The 20,316-nt window shown below is 43.4% G+C and overlaps 1 protein-coding gene across 3 annotated transcripts in view; it reads right to left on the bottom strand.

The window, feature by feature from the left end:
• FGF14 (fibroblast growth factor 14) overlaps positions 1-20,316 on the bottom strand; it is a 1,239,298-nt gene that overhangs the window by 350,665 nt on the left and 868,317 nt on the right. For 2 of the 3 annotated variants that reach the window (XM_069205060.1, XM_069205059.1), the window contains exon 2: positions 8,952-9,062. In XM_069205060.1, the coding sequence (XP_069061161.1) occupies positions 8,952-9,062 (111 nt within the window). Of the gene's footprint in view, positions 1-8,951; positions 9,063-13,653; positions 13,758-20,316 lie in introns of those variants that run through there. The other variant, XM_069205061.1, reaches the window with a different exon arrangement.

The following is a 20,316-nucleotide window of genomic DNA, read 5'->3' as shown; positions in this document are numbered from 1 at the left end:
CCAAGACACTACTGGCTCCAAGGCTTCAAATCCCAGGGGCCAATAGATATACTATTAGCAAAGGGGGGGTACATGGTCTCCCTACCCGAGCCTTAAGAGGCCTCAAAGACCCAATCTCCTGGGGCCAAATACATTAACATTAAGGGAGGAGGATTTGTGGCCCTTTCCCTTAGTCCAAATGGGCCCCAAGGACCTCATTCCCAGAGTCCATACATTAATTATAGGGGGACGGGATGTGTTCCCATCCCTCAGTCTGAACAAGCTCCGGAGTGCCATCCCCTGGGGCCAAATTCCTAACTATGAGAGGAGGGACCATGTGGACCCTTGCCCAAGTGAGTGGAGGAGAGTGGATTGTGGTATAGTGGTGTGACGTACAGTGGAATAGCATACAGTGGAGTTGTTTACTTTGGAGTGGCATAGAGTAGAGAAGAGTGGAGTAGAGTAGAGTGGCATAGCGTACAGTAGAGTAAATTGTTATATTGGGCCTGATTCCAACTTTGGAGGAGGTGTTAATCCGTCCCAAAAGTGACGGTAAATTGACGGATATACCACCAGCCGTATTACAAGTCCATTATATCCTATGGAACTCGTAATACGGCTGGTGGTATATTCGTCACTTTACCCTCACTTTTGGGACGGATTAACACCTCCTCCAAAGTTGGAATCAGGCCCATAGTGTTTTGGCATGTTGTATAGTACAGTAGCCAGAAGTGTACTAGAGTGGACAAGTGTAGTGTAGAGTCGAGAAAATTGCTATAAATTGGAGTAAAGTTTTGTACAGTATAGTGGAGTGGTGTGTCTTAGTGTGTTGATAAGTATTATAGAGTGTTGTACACTGGGCTGTAGGGGCATACAGTAGAGTAGAGAGTTGTACAGTGTAATATAGGGACATAGAGTGGAGTATAGTTGTGTATATTGTAACAGAGTGAAGTAGAGTCTTGGAGAGTGGAGTTGCATAGAGTGGAGTAGAGTGAGGTACAGTGGAGCTGTGTAGAATGGAGTACCATACAGTGCCATAGAGTGGAGTAAACTGTTGTTTAGTGGATTGACATGTAATGAAGACTAGTAGAGTGGCATAGCATAGAATGGAGTACCACATTCTAGAGTACAGTGGTTTTGTGTCCAGTGGAATGGAGCAGTGAAGTATGCAGTGGAGTAAAGTGTTATAGAGTTGAGTAGTGCATGGTACAGTAGAGTGGAATGATGTGTTACAGAGTGTCAGAAAGTGTCATACAGTGGAGTGAAGTAGAGTGTCACAGACTGGATTAAAGTATTCTACAGTGGAGTGGCGTGGAGTAGGGTAGAGTGCTGTAAAGTATGGTAGAATGGAGTGGGATAGAGTAGTGCACAATAAAGTGATGTAGATTGCAGTACTGCAGTAGAGTGGAGTAGAATAGTGTCTCATAGAACAGAGTAAATTAAATGGGGTGGAGAGGCATCAAGGGAGTTGTGTAAAGTGTTGTATAGTGGGAAGAGTAGAGTAACATGCTATAGAGTGAAGAATAGTGGTGTACAGTGGCAGTGAGAAGACTACATTACTGTACAGTTAGGGCTAGGCAGTGGAGTATAGTGTGGTACAGTTGAGGGGTGTAGAGTGTTGTTGAGTGGAGTATAGTGTAATTGAGCAGAGAATGGTGGAGTAGCGTGGAATTAGGTAGAGTGGAGTGGAACTGAATGGAGTAGTGTAGAGTGCAGTAAGATACAATGCAATAGCGTACAGTGGAGTGGCTTGCAGTGGAGAGTCGTAGAGTGGAGTGACATGCAGTAGAGTAGCATAGAGTGCAGTTGGGTAGTGTGGGATTACATAGAGTGGAATAGCATAGAGTACAGTGGGCCTGATTTAGACTTCCATGGTTGGGTTACTCCATCAAAATGGTGACAGAATAAACCGTCCGCAAAAATCTAAATCAGGCCCAGTGTCATTGAGTGTAGTGGCGTACAGTTGGGTGGCGGTAACTGTGTCAACATAGAGTGGAGTGGCATACAGTGGAATAGCATACAGTGGATTTCAGTACAGGGGAATGCTGTACAGTGGAGTGGGGTAGAGTGGAGCCAATTACTTTCACGACAAAACAGCCATCTACATAAACTTTCACCCGACCCACCAGCATTGAACACCTACCGACCCCGTCAGCGGACTCTACCAGCCACCTCATCATGGACTGGAAGCCACTATCCATCCAGGAGATATCCGTCCTCATGACTTCAACCCACTCCGGTTCACCTACCGACCCATGTCCACATTACATCTTCAACCTGGAAATCAGCAGCATCCTCTCTCTCATCTTCATCACCTCCATCAGGACTGCCACAACCCCTGAAGCCTGAAAATGAGCAGAGGTCAAGCTGCTCCTGAAGAAACCCTCCGCTGACCACAAAGAACTAAAAAATTACTGCCCCATCTCTCTGTTCCTCTTCCCAGCCAAGATCCTGGAAAATGCCATCAACAAGCAGGTCTCCGAACACCTGGAAAGACGCAACCTACTTGACTCCTCCCATTGCGGTTTCCGCTCCAACCACAGCACCAAGACTGCCCTTATCTCCAGAACAGATGACATCAGGTCCCTCCTCAACCATGGAGAGAAAGCAGCCCTCATCCTCCTAGACCTCTCAGCTGCGTTCAACATCACCTCCCACTTCACCATCACTGCCAGACTCCACCACACCGGGATCTGAAGCAACGCCCTCAAATCGATCCACACCTTCATTAACGGCTGTACTCAGAGGGTCCATCTCCCACCTTTCACCTCAGAACCTAAGAGCAACATGTGCAGCGTCCCCAGGGACCCTCTCTCAGCCCTACCCTTTTCAATGTCTATGTGACACCGTTGGCCAAGATTGTTCATTCCCATGGACTCAACATCATCTCTTACACCGGCGGCACCCAACTAATACTCTCCTTTTTCGAAGACCACGCCACCCCCAGAGACAACTTCAGCAACACCATGACTCACGTCAACTGCTTAAAACTGAACATGGGCAAAATGTAGGTGATCACCGTCAGAAGCAAACCCTCCCCTTGGTACGACTCCTGGTGGTCCTTCACGCTTTGACAACCCCGAACCCCGACTGACCACGCTTGCAACCTCAGCATCATCATTGACAGCAAACTCACCTTCAAACAGCAGATAAACGCAGTGGCCTCCTCCAGCTTTCACTGCCTCGGCATGCTATGGAAGATCTTCAAATGGATCCCCATCGAAATCCAAAAAGACGGTCATCCAAGCCATCATTACTAGAAGACTAGACTACGGAAACGCATTCTATGTCGGACTCCCCGCCCAGCTCCTCCACCGCTTCCAGACCATCCAGAACACAGCAGCAAGACTCCCCAGGATGACCCCCAATACCCCTACCTCAGAGGTCTACACTGGCTGCCTGTGCACAAGAGGTGCAAATTTAAGGCTCTCACCATTGCAAACAAAGCACTCTACAACATCTGACCTAAGCTAATCAACTGCAGACTCTCCTACCTCGCTGCCAGGACATGGAACGATCCTCCTCCCCCACCTCACACACCTCAACTTCAGGAACAAGCTCAAGACATGGCTCTTTGAGGAGTAGCTCTGGCATACAGCATCAACCCTGAGCACCTGGATACCTCCTGGGGAGACAAGCAATGCTTTACAAATCCAATGATTGATTGGAGTGGCGCACAGTACAATTTGGAGTGGCGAGGAGTGGAGTGGCATTGAGTGAAGTGAGGGAAAGTGGAGAGGCTTATAGTGGTGTGGTATACTGGGGAGCAGCATAGAATGAAGTGGCATACAGTGGAATAGCGTACAGTATAGTAGCATACACTGAAACACCCTAGAGTGGAGTACCGTAGAGGGGAATGGTGTACAGTGGAGTGACGTACACTGGTGTTCCATAGAGTGGTGTGGTATAGATTTGGAATAGCATACAGTAGAGTGTTGTAGAGTGGAGTGGCTTACATGGAGTGGCATATAGTGGAGTGGGGTATAGTGGAGTAGCATGCAACAGAATAGCGTACATTGGAATGTCGTACAGTTGACTGTGGTAGAGTGGAATTGAATAAAGTCAAATAGCATAGAGTTGAGTGCCAAAGAGTGTAGTTGCCTACAGTGGAATACCGTATAGTGGAGTAGCATAGAGTGGAGTGGGGTACAGTGGCATGGCCTAGAGTCAAGTGGCAAACAGTGGAGTGGCATGCAGTGGAATAGCATACAGAGGAGTGTTGTAGAGTGGATTGGCTTAGATTAGACTGTTGTACAATGCAACAGTGCACAGAGGAGTGGTGGAAATTGGATGACATATAGTGAAGTGGCATAGATTGGAATAGCATAGAGTGAAATTACGTACAGTAGAATAGAGTAGAGAACGCTGTATTGGTGTACAGTGGAGTGGCATTGACTGGAGTGGTAAAGAATGCAGTGGTGTACAGTGGAATAGTGTACAGTGGAGTGATATAGAGTGGAGTGGGTCAGAATGGAGTGGAGTGGCATACAGTGTGATATCATAGAGTGGAGCGGTGTAGAGAGAAGTGGTGTAGAGTTAAGTGGCATACAATTAAATAGACTACAGTATAGTAGCATACACTGAAACATCATACAGTGGAGTGGCGTACAGTGAAGTGGCATACACTGGAGAGCCGCAGATTGGAGTGGCATAGAGTGGAGTGGTGTATAGTGTAGTGGCATACAGTAGGGTGTGGTAGCATAGAGTAGAATAGCATAGAGTTTAGTGGCGTAGAGTGCAGTTGCATACAGGGACATAGCATATAGTGGAGTGTCATAGAGTAGTGTGGGGTACAGTGGAGTGGCATACAGTGCAGTGGTATACAGTACACTAGCATACAGTGTAGTGGTGTAGAGTGGAGTATCATAGAGTGCAATAGCGTATAGTGGATTGGCATAGAGTGGAGTGGCTTAAAGTGAAATAGCATAGTGAGGAGTGGCAAGAGTGGAGTTACATACAGGGGAATAGCGTAGAGTTAAGTAGCCTAGAGTAGAGAAGCATAGAGTGCAGAGGTGTAACTGGATGGGCATAGAGTGGAGTGACATAGGGTGCAATGGAGTGGAGTGCAGTAGAGTAGAGTGGCATTGAGTGGAGTGGCGTACAGTGGAGTGACATACAATGGAATAGCATATACTAGAGTGGAATACAGAGTAGTGGAGTGGCATACAGTGAGGTGAGTCGAATATCGTGATTTACTGGCATGCAGTGTAGTGACATAGAGTAGAGTGGTATAGAGTGGAATAGCATAGAGTGGAGTGTGGTACAGTGGAAAGGTGAAGAGTAGATTACCGTACAGTGTAATTGTATGTAGCGGAGACTCTCTAGTGTAGGCTGATGTGTTGTACAGTTGAACAGCATACAGTTGAGTAGGGTACAGCGGAGTGGTGTACAGTGTAGTGGTGTGCAATGGAGTGTGTTAGAGTGGAGTGGCATTCAGTGGAAAAGTGTAGAGTTGAGTGCTGGATAACTGAGTGGCATAGAGTGGAGTGGCACACAGTGAAGTGTTGTGGAGTGGATTGTCATAGAGTGGAGTGAGGTACAGTGTAGTGGCAGAGAGTGGAATAGCACAGAGTGGAATGGCATAGAGTGGAATGGCGTACACTGGAGAGACATACAGTGGAATAGTGTACACTTGAGTGGGTTAGAGTGGAATGGCCTAGAGTGGACTAGCGTAGACTGGAACAATGTAGAATGGAGTGGCATACTGTGGAGTAGTGTACACTATAGAGGTATATTGTGGGGGGAGGTACAGTGTAGTGGCATTCAGTGAAATAGCATAGACTGGAGGTGGGTAAAGTGGACTGGGGCACAGTGTATAGTGATATAGAACGGAGTGTTGTAGAGTCGAATACCATAGAGTGGAGGGTAGAGTATAGTGAATAGACTATAGTGGTGTACAGTGTACATACCGTGGAGTATCGTATAGTGGAGTGTTGTAGAGTGCAGTTGCCTACAGTGGAATAGCATAGAGTACAGTAACATAGAGTGGAGTGGTGTATAGTGGAATAACATACAGTGGAGTAGCACACAGTGGAGTGGTGTAGAGTGGAATACTGTTGACTGTCACTGGAGTACAGTGTAGTGACTTAGAGTGGAGTGGCATAAAGTAGCATAGCGTAGAGTATATTAGGGAGAATGGAGTGTCATACAGTGAAAAAGCATAGAGTGTAGTAGGATAGAGTGGTTTGGCAGAGAGTGGAGTGGCGTAGAATGGAGTCATGTGCAGTGTATTAGAGTACACTGGATTGTCATACAGTTGAGTGGCATACAGTCCAGTGTTGCACAGTGAAGTGGCATACTGCAGAGTGTAGTGCCATAGAATGGAGCTGTGTACAGTGGAATAGCATACCATGGAGTGGCGTAGAGAGGAGGTGGATACAGTGATGTGGCGATAGTGGAGCATCGTAAAATGGAGTGGCATAGGCTGTAATAGGATACAATGTAGTGGTGTACAGTGGATTGGGGTAAAGTGGAGTGGCATACAGTGGATTAGCGTAGAGTTAAGTAGCGTAGAGTGGATTGACGTAGAGTGAATTGGTATAGAGTGTAATAGGATAGAGTACAGTGGTGTACAGTGTAGTGGCATAGAGGAGAGTGTCATAGAGTGGAGTGTGGTAATTAAAGCAGACAAAGTGTGAATGTCTGTGAACGGACTTAGATGTAATGTGCCAGGAAAAAACATTGATGGGTGTGAATGGTAATTTTTGGTAGTATGTGTGAATAGTGTAAGTAGTGTTAAAATTATGGGGGTTATTCCAACTTTGGAGGAGGTGGTAATCTGTCCCAAATGTGACGGATTTTCCACCAGCCGTATTACGAGTTCCATAGGATATAATGGACTCGTAATACGGCTGGTGGTATATCCGTCACTTTACCGTCACTTTTGGGACGGATTACCACTTCCTCCAAAGTTGGAATAACCCCCTATATGTTTTAAAATAATTAGTTATATATTGTGCTGAAACATAACGCAGTTCGATGCGGCAGTAATGATAAGGCAGTAGGTGATTGGCTAATGTCTGTATTTACCAAACATAAAACAAAGCCATGTTTGGCTGTTTTCTGTGTTTTGCTGTGTTCTGGGTTAGGGTCTTAGATATAGGTAAGTACTATGTTTTTTATTGTTCTCCACTTATTACCACTTTATTGATGTGTTTATACGTTGAGAAATATATTTATAATTTTCTATATATTTTCACAGCAGACTTGTGAGAACTGTGCATTTTTTTTGTTAAGTAGTCTGGTAATGTGTAGGTATTACAGCGGTGCTCTGTGGATTTTTGAGAACATGTAAATATGTTAAATCTAGAAAATACACTGTAGTACTGTATATTTATAAATGATAGGGAACTACAGTGTATTTTTAATTTTTTAATACATTTTTTAATTTACTTTCAGTGCTGCTGTACTCCTTTGGTAATCCTGCAGTACTCTGTACATTTTCCTAAAAAATATATAGAAACATATAACATTTTTCCCCACCTACTACCACTTTAATGAAGTAGTTGTAGGCAGGGGAAAAATATCAAATCAAATACTTATATCTAAGTGCAAAATGCAGAACACACCCAAACTGTGTCCTAAAACAACATGGCTACCTACAGCTTTTGTAAAGACAGTCATTAGCCAATTAAATAATGGCTTGACATCACTGTGTACCTTGGTAGTTCAACGAAATACTGTGAAATTTCACGAAAATACCAGAACAGCATATATCAATAAGAAAAAATGTCTTATAATTTAAAAAAATACTTAAACTACTTAGATGTACTACCCAAAAGGATCATTTGCACACCATAATATGTAATGATGCCATATTTCATGTAAAGTCATTTATCTGTTTTCGCACTACACGAGATACAAAAGTCTGTAGAAAATGCATTGGTGGCAAATTGCGTTTTGGGACCATCTTTAATCCTTGTACACCTTTGACCAATCACCGTTGACTTTCCATCCTGGGGCCAATGTAGAAAAATCAAAAGGTGTTAGCTACCAAAAATTTGGGGAATTACTACCTGGGAGTCCTAACTATAACTACAAAGTGGCTACCATCACTTTGTGATATATATAATACAGTACAGTTTTCACTATAGTATATATATTACAGAGTGGCAACCTCTCTCTCTCTCTCTCTCTATACGTGTATATATATATATATATATATGTATATATATATATATACATATATATATATATATATGTATATATAAACACTATTTCATATATATATATATGAAATAGTGTTTATATATTTACATATGTGTACACACATACCAATATATATACACATACACACACACACGCACACATATAGTTACAAGCATCTCACACTTGTAAAAAGACACCGGCATTATAAGGCCATGGATACCTGGATAGCAGATAGATTAGTTTGGTGCAAATGTAAAACATTTGAACAGGGCACAAAATTATACTGCAGTGCCCAAAACCCTGGTGATGTTATGTATGTTTTAGGCATGGTATTACGTAGATGTCTCTTCAACGTCCACATAATTATACATATATTGGGAAATGCTGAACATCTGTGTCTAAGCCTGCGACCACTTACCTGGAGATCACTTCCCCATATGATGGGAGAAGCTGTGAGGAGTGATCACATTATCTCCCGTCAAAGAATGAATCAACCCCCCTGAACATATGGAGAGATGTTATCTAGTCTTGCCACCTAGCTCTATGTCATCGGAACATCATTTTCCAGTTCCAGGTTTCCATCTTGCAGCCAAATATGTATTTGGAGCAGTAATGAAGGCTAGTTACCGTGAATAAATGGATCTGACACACACGGTAACAGCTGATAACACCGACTAGTGACAGAAAACCTCGAGAATCAAAACATGGTACCCTGACTACAGGAAGGTAGATGGAGTTCTGGAATCATCGGACCTTCGGCATGCACAACACAGTCGTCACATCTGAGGACACAGCCAGAGGGGGGATAATAATATTTCACTTACTTGAGTTGCTGCTGTCCTCCTTGGTTCCGTCGAGAGCTCCATCTGGGTGCATTTGCAAGTAGTAGCCTTGCCTGCAGTACAACCTGGTCACAATACCCTTGAGCTGGGGGTCTGGAAGAGAAACATAGCTTCGAATTAGTTCGAAGGCCGCAGTATCGCTGATCTGGCTTTCGCGCGTCCGCATCTGGAAATATGAAGTGCGCAAATTGCTGCTGTTTTTTTTTTTCTCCATGGTAAGCATGCGTGTGGTGGGATGGAGGCTGACAAGAGAATGGGGATGGTGAAGAAGATTTCCTGCAAAACTTTGTCAAACCAGTTTCATATCCAGTTTATCCTGCCTTCCAGCATTGGAACAATTGAAGTCAGAGGGGAGCATAGTCGCAGTATCGATAGGAAAAGTAGTGACTAAAATCAGATATTGTACACAATATATAACATATCAAAATCTAAATAATTTAACACAAGAATAATGCACTCATGCAAACCACTCTCAATGATAGGAGGCCAAAGCATAGAGAAAAGTGCCTGTTTTTGTCGAATGTCTTTGAGGGATGTATCTCATTGTATGGTGAGGTTACTTTCACAGTCACACTGCCTGTTGAGTCAATGTTTGATTGGAAAAAACTGCATCTTTAAAATGGCCACTCTCCAGAGTGAATGTGAAGGTTCTGCCTGTGCCCTGACTCGATGAAGGTATGTCGAAGGGATGTGAGGTATGTAGATTGTGAGGAATGTAAATGTTCTCTAAAAAAATTTATTAAAGGCCTGGTGTGTTTGTAACTTTTGATACTGACAATAAAGTCAGCCCAGTTCGAACCGCCTGTTAAATAGAAGTCGTCTGCTATGATGATAAATTATTACACGCACAGACAGGTGAGATCACAACTGACCGACATGAGAAGCCAAACAAATAAATGCCCACTACTGCAAGTAGCATGAATATTTGCTGAGGAGTGTCGAGGGTCGCGTCACATGACTTTTTCAGAAAAAGCAATGAATATGGAAATGAGGTCCCAGAATGTAAATTTTGCTCCTGACTGATGACTGTTCGAAACATGGATCCCTGACTGCTTTTGGCCAGTAAAGATTATAAAAAGTCACCAGTGTCTTATAGATTTGGACATGTTATTTCTGTGATATCACAGAATTCTGAGGGGACTTGATTGCTTTACGTAAGGTCTGTGGTAGACCCTTCAGTGTATGCAAAGCACCATGATGGTCTGTTAGAGTGCACAAGCTACATTGGGGCAGATTTAAGAAAAGTGGCACTGCACCCAGGGCAGAGCCACTTTCCTTGCACCCCTTAGAGACCCCCTACGGCCACCATGTGTGCACTGTATTTAAAACACAGCACACCATGGCACAGGTAGGGGGCAATAGCGTCAACTTTTCTGACGATACTGATGTACTGTTCAGGGTTAGCGTCAAAATGTTGGCACTAACATTGAACAGTACATGGGGCCCATTGCAACCAATGGATTGCCCCTTTTAAAACCTGCTCTGAGCAGGTGTAAAAATACTGAAAGAAATGATGCAGAGAAATCTTTTAGATTTATTTGCACTATTTTTTCAGCACCCCTAAACGGGGAACTCCCCACTTGCATACATTATGTCTGGCACAGGCATAATTTGGCGCAAGGGGTTACAAAGTGGTGCAATGCATGCATTGCGGCACTTTGTAAATATGACATGGCGAATTTGGCCTCGTTAGGCCACATTAGCGTAAAAAAAAAATGAACCTAATGTGGTGCAAGGAGGCGCTAGGTCCTCTTAAATCAGGGCCAAAGTACTTGAGTATTCTTCAGTTTCCTTAGAGTACCAGACTAACCCAATGACCTTCAAGTCTACAACAATAATTAATAACCACTGGATTAACCACTAACTTTATGCTACGGAGTAGAGTGCTACCAGCCATAGAGCACTTTAACGCCTCATTGGGGTAGTAGGTGTTATAACAATACAGTCACAACACAATATAAAAATGTAAAAAGTTTGAGAGTTCATCAGCTCCCTTTTACTACTACAGGTTCTGCTTCCTACATTCCTCTATTGCCTAACATTTTGGTCCATACTTTAGGTTTTATCCTAACTACTGTCATTCCATATAAAATATTGCCTCATATACTGACCTAAACGTGGCATAGAAATATTTTTAAATTAATTACAGCGGCTAATATAACTTTATCTTTCTTCTCTGTTTTTTTTTTTTAATATGTGCTCACCTCAGTTACATTTTATAGAATATAGACTCTAAAAGATACCAGATTATTTATTAATATTTACTTTAATCTGTTATTAAAATTGAACAAACCACCTGAAGCAGCCAACTTGGCTGTACTCTATAAACTCTAAATTGTAATATTCAACAACAATATTTAGTTTTAGTCTTAATGCATTGCTAAAGGGTTTTGCTAAAAAGGTTATTTTAGAAACTGAAATAAGAAAAACTGCATACGTGATTTTTACTAGGAAACTTCGCTGATATATAAACAAGCATTGGCAATGTCAATATGGCTGACTTTACAAGAATGTTGGATGGTAAAGTGAAGCATTAGTAATAAATAATATGGGAATGGATTTGTATTTGTGTGGAAGCAAAGAACTATAGAATAATATTGATATAGGTTAAAAGTTCAGTTGGCAGATGCACTGGCAAGCCAAACCTAAACATCCATGTAGGTTAATGACTGCCCTCCTTCCATCTGTACTCCTGTCAGAGAAAAACACAATAAATGATCTAGTTATCTCAGACAATTTAATAACTTTACAGTGCTGTGTGTGCCCCTGAGAGTGATCCCAGCTGTGTGGGTGGCAAGTACTTCTTTAATGGAGGCCCAAAACTTCTGTACAATCAAAACATGTACTCCTGGCTCCCAACATGTGGGTAGAGCCAAGGCCTCTCTCTAGTGATGCTCACATAATTGCTTGGTGACAGCTGTGCTGTCAAGCCAGACCATAAAAGGGAGATGTACAGTCAACACAAAGTAGGTCAGACACCAGATGTGTTGCCATGCTTATAAATAAAGACTAGTGGTGAAGATGGTTCTTTTGAAGTCTGTCCCCATAGATTTATTACAAACTCACCCACTGCACACATTATGTAGGGGGTTCTTGTCTCAACGCGGCCACGATATTTGGAGGCGGAATCAAAAGCAAGCCTAGCTTCAGGGACACATTTTCAGTGACAGCTACTTTCAGAAGGGGCGAATGAAGAGTGGGAGAAAATGAATGCATGTCTGCAAGGAGGTGGGAAGCCGTGTCAACATCAAAGCTGAAATGAATGCAAAATCTGCCTCAATGCCTCTAGCGGGAATAGGCAGCATTTTTAATTAAAACAATCACTATCTCACGAGAGGATTCAATTAAAGTCAATCATTGCCGCAAATTGTTTACATCCCAGGTACTGATTGACAAAGGCTGAATCAGTTTAGACCATCTGAATTACATTATAGCCACTCTTCCCTATCGCTTTTCTTCTGTGCTTGAAAATGGAAAAAACTGAATACTATAGAAACCGATTGCAGAGGCTTCTTGCGGTTTGAAGAAAAGAAGTTGATTTCCTTTATTCAATTTCATTTACCACTGTATTTATTGTGGAAATGAAAACAGATTATGACATGTGGTTAATACAAGATGACAAACCACTTTTTGTCAAGGGTCTCCTGAGTTTCTTTCACCCACTATGTAGCTGTCCAAGTGACAGCAAACATCGCTCATTTGAGCCACCTCACAGAGGTACAAAGTCCAAAAGGCGCCTGTGAGTGATAAGGAACCACAGCACTCCTGTATGGGCAGATGCTGTTCCCCTACAGCAGTAGGACAGTCAATTTTATCATAAATGCGAGCCATACCCACCGAGGCAGTATGAGGCACACGCGGAGTTTTGAAAAATACATTCACCCTCAGCCACATTAATTGATCCAAATGTATTTTTTCAAATGGATCAGCAGGTTCAGACTGCTCGGGGCGAGCAGGGGTGTAAAGCAGACCCCTGCAGCTCTTATCACACCACAAGGGTGGGGACACTACCTTTCACAGGGCCCCTTTCAGTCCAAAGCTCTGAGTATCTGTGAGATATAGGAGTTTTGAGGCCCTTGCCACATTCTGTTAGGTGGGCTCCATCAGGTTTCATTACTCCACTGTGGGTGAGCACCAGAAGTTTTTTTAAAGTTACCCAGGAGGTTGCCTCAGGCTTGGGTGGGAAGATTCTTTTTTTTTTTACCCCTTTAAGGAAAATATGGCCTCATTGAATCTAAAATACTGAACTCTAATACCATCTTCTCCAATTCATTAAGAACTGTTGACCACTTAACTCATTTTATATCAATTAACGTTTCTGATAAACAGCTTAGAACTACCACGAATCTAGAATTAACCATCATGTGTTAAAAGGGCCATTTACATAACTACGTTTATGTCAACAGGCTCTGAGCTCGAGTGCCCCATCTACATTTTGGTGTTAGCAAATATCCTGTTTAACCTGACAGTAATGTACTTTTTGAGTCCGAATAAACCGCACCCAACATCCTTTATTAAGCATGTTAGCAATCCACTCCATTGCGAACGTGTCCTCCTCACCTCGGGATAATCAACTGTTTGAAAGCGTGCTTTCAGTTTGCGTTTTGAGAAAGCCGCTCTGCAATTAACAGTACCTTTCAAGGGAAAAATATAAGGCTAGACAGAAATTCCAGTGGAAAATTACCTTCGCCGCTGCGTCCACAAGACGTCATTTTTGTTGCTGCCCAAGGAGTGTACTATCTTCACCGAGAAAACGGGTTTGAGCTCTCCCTGGGTGGTCGAGGGAGCTTGAAGTTGTTCCCCGACCCTTGTTCAGCGGTGTCACGAGAAAGGAACACGTTCCTGGAACTCAACTATTCTGGTTCTTCAGGGTAATTTACTGGAGTTGGTTAGGCTGCGTTCTTGGGCAGGTTTAACTCGTCAAAAAACAGGCTGACCCGGAATGACTGCGAAGGACATTGTTTTTCATTTACTATGAAGTCTATCGACTCAAAATATTTTTTTTTATCAAAAAGAAATTGAACAGTATAAATCGAAACAAAAATCTAAATAATTAAGTGGTAACCAGTCTCATTAGTGTAACTTTCATATAGTTGTTGAAAAACATCTGCCACTGACCAGTGACATTTATGTTTAGGTGATACATTTGATTTTTTTGTTTGTTGTTATCGGCCATCGAGCATCTCGGTCTTGGAGCAGATATAATTTGTATCAGAGTTTAATAGATATACTTATTCACGGTATTACCTTAAAAAGTCTACAAGAATGTTGAAAATCCCCATTCACCAAAAAATCATAAAATTACACCCGCAGGCGTAATTCTATGCGCAGGTATTGATGTACATTTTTTGGCAATTAACACACATTCCCAGTAGTTTGTGAGAAAAGCAGCATCATTTACTGGTTTTCTGACAGTTGTATATCTATTTACAGGCGACCAGTACCCTTTTCTAGATAGCCGTCAGGTGTAAATTAAGCCATTTACACTTGTCAATGTAGTTTTATTGCCATAAATGGCCTTGGGAGTAGGGCCCATATTGATTTGTGTACAGAAACGCAGTGACCTATGGAGAAATCACGATTTTTTATAAGTTGTGAATGGATCTCAAATTTCCCTTTGATTTATGTTTCAAAGGGAATGCAAAGAGTGTACCTGGATAACTGTTTCCTTGCCTTACTAGTTGTGTGCATATTCTTAATTTACACTTGGCTTTGAAGTTGGAATGGGCACCAGATGAGACAGACTGCAAATCACCACGTGACATTTAAAGATTTTGATGAAGAACTTTGAGTTGCCATTGTATTTTTTCACTTTTATTCATTTTTCCAGTTACATTATTCTCACCATTCTTTATGGCAAGCACAAATATGCAGGTTGCTTTTTTGCTCCTCTACCATGCATGCGTAGCAGAAAAAAAACATTGAACCAATTATAGCCCATTCATATTGTTCAGCTCCCTTTAAAGGGCTTGATAAGCTTATAATAAAGCGCCTATGCAAGCAGGTGAAAATTATAGCACCTGCCCAACCATCATTGGAGCACTTGTACCACTGACACAACCGATACAGATGAATGGACCTGCATCTAAACAACTATGCACACAGTCATCACCAAGAGGGCATGATGGGCCTACACCGGACACTTTTGTATACACATCAGATGAACACATTTGATTTTATTGTTTTTTGCTTGAGCAAGGTGACTGGGAGGATACAATCTACAATGTCCCTCTCCCGCTTGCCTTTTCCCCCTAACTGAGGGTTTTGTTTGTGAATGCAATGATGTGTACAAGTATACATGATAGGGATTGATTGGGCAACATCAAAACACATACATGCTGTTAAAGTGCTCTTTTTGGATGGTCAAGCCCCACTTTTTGCTGCATGATGCTATTGTTTTTGACCTTTTAGGATACTGAGGTCTGCTAACTAGACTCTTATGCTCTTTCCCTTAAACTCTATGTCAAATCGCACAGGCCAACTGGCAGGGACTTATCCACCCCTGTAAGTCCCTAGTAATTGGTATCAGTGGTACCCAGGGCAAGGGTGGGAAAGGGGTCACTAGGGCTGCAGCACTGATTGTGCCACCCTGTGCGACCCGAGTAAAAGTGAGACCATAGAGCTGCCGTGTCAGCCTGCTGCTTGAGTGAGACTCTGCCCACATCAGGTGCAGGCAGAGTCCCTTTATTGTCCATAGTACAGGTCAGTCACCCCTAAAGCAGGCCTCTTATAGCCCAGGAGGCAGGGTGCACTGCACTATGAGTGAGAAGATATATGCATGAGCATATATGGCCCTTTGAGAGCTTTTAAAATGTAATGCTGCCACGAGTAACGGCGGTCCATAGGATAACATAGATTGGCATTTGGGCAGTTCCCAGATGTTCAGCTCTGTGATGGTCCAGCGTATTCCCCTGTGTTTGGTAACAAACATCTTGCTTTTTAACCTTGGATGTAATGTCCATGCTTAGGATTATCTAGCGTGTGCCCAGGTGGCACCCTTAGAGGGTTGTCCACCAAGTTACCAAGCTCTCTGCTGTTTTGGAGGGTTCTCTGGAGCCTCTGCCACAACAGACAAGAGTCTGCCCTCCTGTTAGTTGTGCTAGCACTTCCACAGGACAGAGACAAAGGGCCTGGGCAGGCAGGAGGCCACACCTACTCCCTCCCAGGCTTGCTAGTGTGAAAAGGTAATCAAGGTGGTGAGTCTTATGGGCTTCACTCCCTCCCCTTAAAATGTAATTACTTGTCCCCCAGTGGAGGACAAAACCCTCCGACCCTGTCCAGTCCGACAGGTTGGAAAATCAGCTATGCAGGAGGCGACACCCCCAGAAGGCTAGCCACAACTTTAGGACTTTACAGCTGAGAGAGGGTATTGCCATCTTGGCAACCCTTAGGTTTAGTGGATTCTGGGTAGGAAAGTAACCCACTCCCACAGGAAGTGGACACTACAGGTGTGGGCCAGCCATAGGGACCAGTAGCCCATTGGCTAATGCCCCCCTCTCCCTCCATGCCCCCTAAAATCAGGTTTTAAGGGGCTCCCCTGGCACCAGAAAGTTATTTCTAACTTGCAAATAAGAAGAGGCACAAAAAAGACATTGTCACCGACAACAGGACCTGGACTACAGCTTGAAGAGAGAACACAGAAGTGACCTAAGGACCACCACTGGAACTGATTGACCGACGTGTACTCAAGGTGAAAGATCATTGGTCCAAGCAAAGGGGACCCCCGTGGGCACCGAGAAGCCAAGAAACACTCCCCTGACAGGTGGTACCAGCCCCTGTAAAATGCAGGAGTAAACGCCATGCTGAAGTCAAAGAACTGTGACCCAACAGACTCTGTGTGAGTGAGCCTAAAGAAAGTCAGTGTCCAGCATTCAAAGAGTTGAAATTAGGTATCTGCCATGTTTCAAGCCTCTGCTTCCAGCTGAACGACCTCCAGTCATTGAAGTACCAGTGCACCACCTTTGCAGCTACCATGGTTTGTTTGTCACCAAACAGGAAACCGACTGTCACTCTGACATCAATGACTCTAGAGCAGACCCGCAGCATAGAGACAGACGTCAGCAGTGACCCCTCTCCTGTGGTTCTGCATCCTGAAGAGAGTGACCTCAAGAAGAGCAGCAAAGCATCTTTGGCGCGACCAGCTCCCGTGATTGACAGCTAGAAGCTACCTCTGCACCCAGAGCCCCCAGACATGGTGGCGAAGTTCCATCTGTTGATTCCTGGTCCCCAAAGACTTCTACATCGAAAGGGTAGAGCATGTGCCTACCCCCAAGTACCGGTTTGCAGAGTGATGCAAACCCACCAGCTGCTGCGGTGCCGTCTGGACCAAGGACAGCCAAAGCACCTCTGCACCTGGATTCCCTGGGCAAGGTAATAAGAAACTTACTGTTGACTCTTGGTCTAGGGCCCTGCAGAACCTTAAGTCTAGGTGGGCTCCCCAGAACTCACCCTGCAAGTGCCTGAGTGCACACTTTGATTTTCCCTATTGACTTCAATGGTAGCCATTTAAACAGTGAAAATACGTTTTTTTCCAGAGGTTCTAAAATTCATAACTGGTTGTGTGTAACATTAAAAGTTTGATTTGGTGTCTAAATTTATATAAAAATGTGCTTAATCTTACCAAAGTGGTGTCGGATTTCTGTTGAGTTGTGTCTTTTACTAATTGTCCATGTTGGTATTGTCTAATGCTTTACACATGTTCATCTAAGTAGCCTGACTACTCTTTGCCACACTACTAGGACTGAGCTAAAGTTTACTAGTGTGAACCCGAGGTCCATGTGACTTGTTATTATTATATGGTAAGACTCCCTAGTCATACCACATAATACTGCCACCTTGCTACACATACACATACACAAGTTTTGCAATTTATTTGAATAGGCATCACCAATGCTCCTTTTTCCTCCTCTGAGCACTAGTCTCTAAATACACCACTTACATGAGATAATGTACGTACTTCTGAGCATCCACTGAAATAGTCATACAGGATGGGATGTAGTGGGCTTCTGGCAGAGTTACTGAGAAGACTTGATTAGCCTTCACAGAGCACCGCTGAACAGAGACGCCATTTGTAGAGCTCAATTGTACTGTACTAGAGCTCCCAGGTATGCAGGCACCACTGGTAGGACTAGTCATTCACCAGAGCTCTCCGTCACAACTGACAAGGCTTGATTGACCCACAACAGAGTATATGCTTGTAAAGGAACAACCAATGTAACCTAATGGGAGTACATTAGAGAGTCCATAGAGATAGCACTAGGGTCTACGTTGGAACTCCATTGATCCATTGATCACAACTAGTTCACACACCATTTGATGGATTTACATCGAAGCATAGATACACATGTGCAGCATACGTGGAACTTAGCTTCCACAATAGTAGGCCATTTGGGCATTAGAACCAAGATAACAGACCACAAAATCTGCAGTCTGAAGCCATTGACCAGCTGTCCATGATTTGCAGCTTCTTATATTAGGTTAGGCTGTCTGTGGGTAATGGCTAAGACCTTGGCCCTTCATGCAGCTTATCTCAGTGACCTACTAACCCCTATCCTGAAAGTCTGTATGCTATTGGCCGCATACAATCTTAGGGGTGTGATAATAACTATGGAATGCCTAGGAACTACACCATACCAATCTGCTCCTTTAAAGCAGGGAAGCCACTGATACACTGATTGTGGAAGACTGCTCTTAAGGAGGCAGGGCTTTCTAAGGCAGTCACATGGTTACAAAGAGTCAAATGAAAGAGTTTGTTCGACTCTCTCGTGCAAGCCTCCATTTCTGGCAGCACAGCCATCAGTAATCATGTGTACACTGAGGCGTGAATTAATGAATATTGTTTGCACTTTACCTGTAACCACGCCTTTCAATGCCTGCTCTCAACCCCTTGTATGGGATATACTACTGCGGATTTCTCCACACTCATGGTGGAGAGATCTGCACAATTAAATCCATTCATGCCTTCCAGGAATCCTTTTGTGAAATTCTAGCAGAATGGAGGCATTTCTGGCAGTAAATATCAATTCCAAGCATATTTGATCTTTAGAGAGACCATTTCAAATGTTAACATTCTTACATGGAACACGAATGGACTGAAGTAAAAATAAGCCTCTGAATTACATTTTGCCAAAAAGGTGTTATTTCTGTTGTGGCCTGTTAAGCCATGTGTTGGGAAAATCACACAGTATAACGATAATGCCCCACGTTTCCTTTCAGAAATACACATATAGTTTACAGATGTGATTGGCTGGGCAGAAAGAAAGGTTGCAATATACGATCAGAAAATATAGGTCGTGTTTACACTCCAGTTGCAGGTTGTTTCATTTTTTGCTTTTAAAAATGGAGGAAAATAAAGGAATGGCTTTACAAATATATTTCTGTATACAGAACACTTGTGCAGTCGTGGTTGGCGACTAGGTAAAGTGGTGGGGCAGAGGAATAAAACAAAAATAATAATTTTCAAAAAAATGTACCTTAATTGTACCGCCACATCACCTCTCTCCGCCGCACCGCCTCTCTCTGCCGCACTTCAGGCACAGGCTCCCAGCCTGCCCTGCGGCCAATCTTGACACTGCTCAGAGAAGCGTTATGATTGGCTAGAGGACCCTGGCTGGGCACTCCAAGGCAGACTGGGAGCCTGGGCTTGCTCTCTCCCACCCGGCAATACAGTGCCGGGTTGGAGAGAGCCCTGTGCGCATGTGTGTTTGGCCAGCCCGAGACGGCTGGCCAAACATACATGCGCACAGAGGGGACTGCTCTGTGTACTTCCCTCAGTGCTCATCACCCCCATGGCCCTGTCCCTTTAAAAGTAAAAATATAATAAACACCATTTATTATTTTATTTTTGAAGGTTTGCAGCTTCTGCTGCTGGCAGTGGAGGAGGGGGCAGGGCAGGGGAACGACACTCCCATGCCATTGCGGAGGAGCCGCCCTTGCACTTATATCGTCTTCAAGTACTGTAAACAAAGACATTTTAGATACTGGTGCTTAATTTAACAAACTTATAAAGCTAAGGAATCTTTGCCTGGATTCAAGCACGTGTTCAGCATACTACTGTGACGTCATCAGCCATTATTTACCACATGGAACTACCTTTTGGAGAACTTGAAGTGCAGCTAATTTGCTGTGGTAATTCATGCATCACTTTCATAAATACAAGTTAAGCCACATCAAGTTGCAATATTAATTTCACACGCTGCAGTTCACGATTCACAGCGTTTTCTAGGCATACTTGGTATGTCATATATATTTGATATGGCAGGCACCAGCAGTAACAAGCAACGCCTTCACATGATTTATATAATATACGTTTTAAAACGATCCAAGTAAAATAAAAGGCAGCAAAGTA

This window comes from Pleurodeles waltl, chromosome 8 (genome assembly GCF_031143425.1).
Source record: "Pleurodeles waltl isolate 20211129_DDA chromosome 8, aPleWal1.hap1.20221129, whole genome shotgun sequence".
Taxonomy (NCBI): Eukaryota; Metazoa; Chordata; class Amphibia; order Caudata; family Salamandridae; genus Pleurodeles; species Pleurodeles waltl.
Note: the sequence above shows the minus strand (reverse complement) of the source record. Positions and strands in the feature narration are given on the sequence as shown.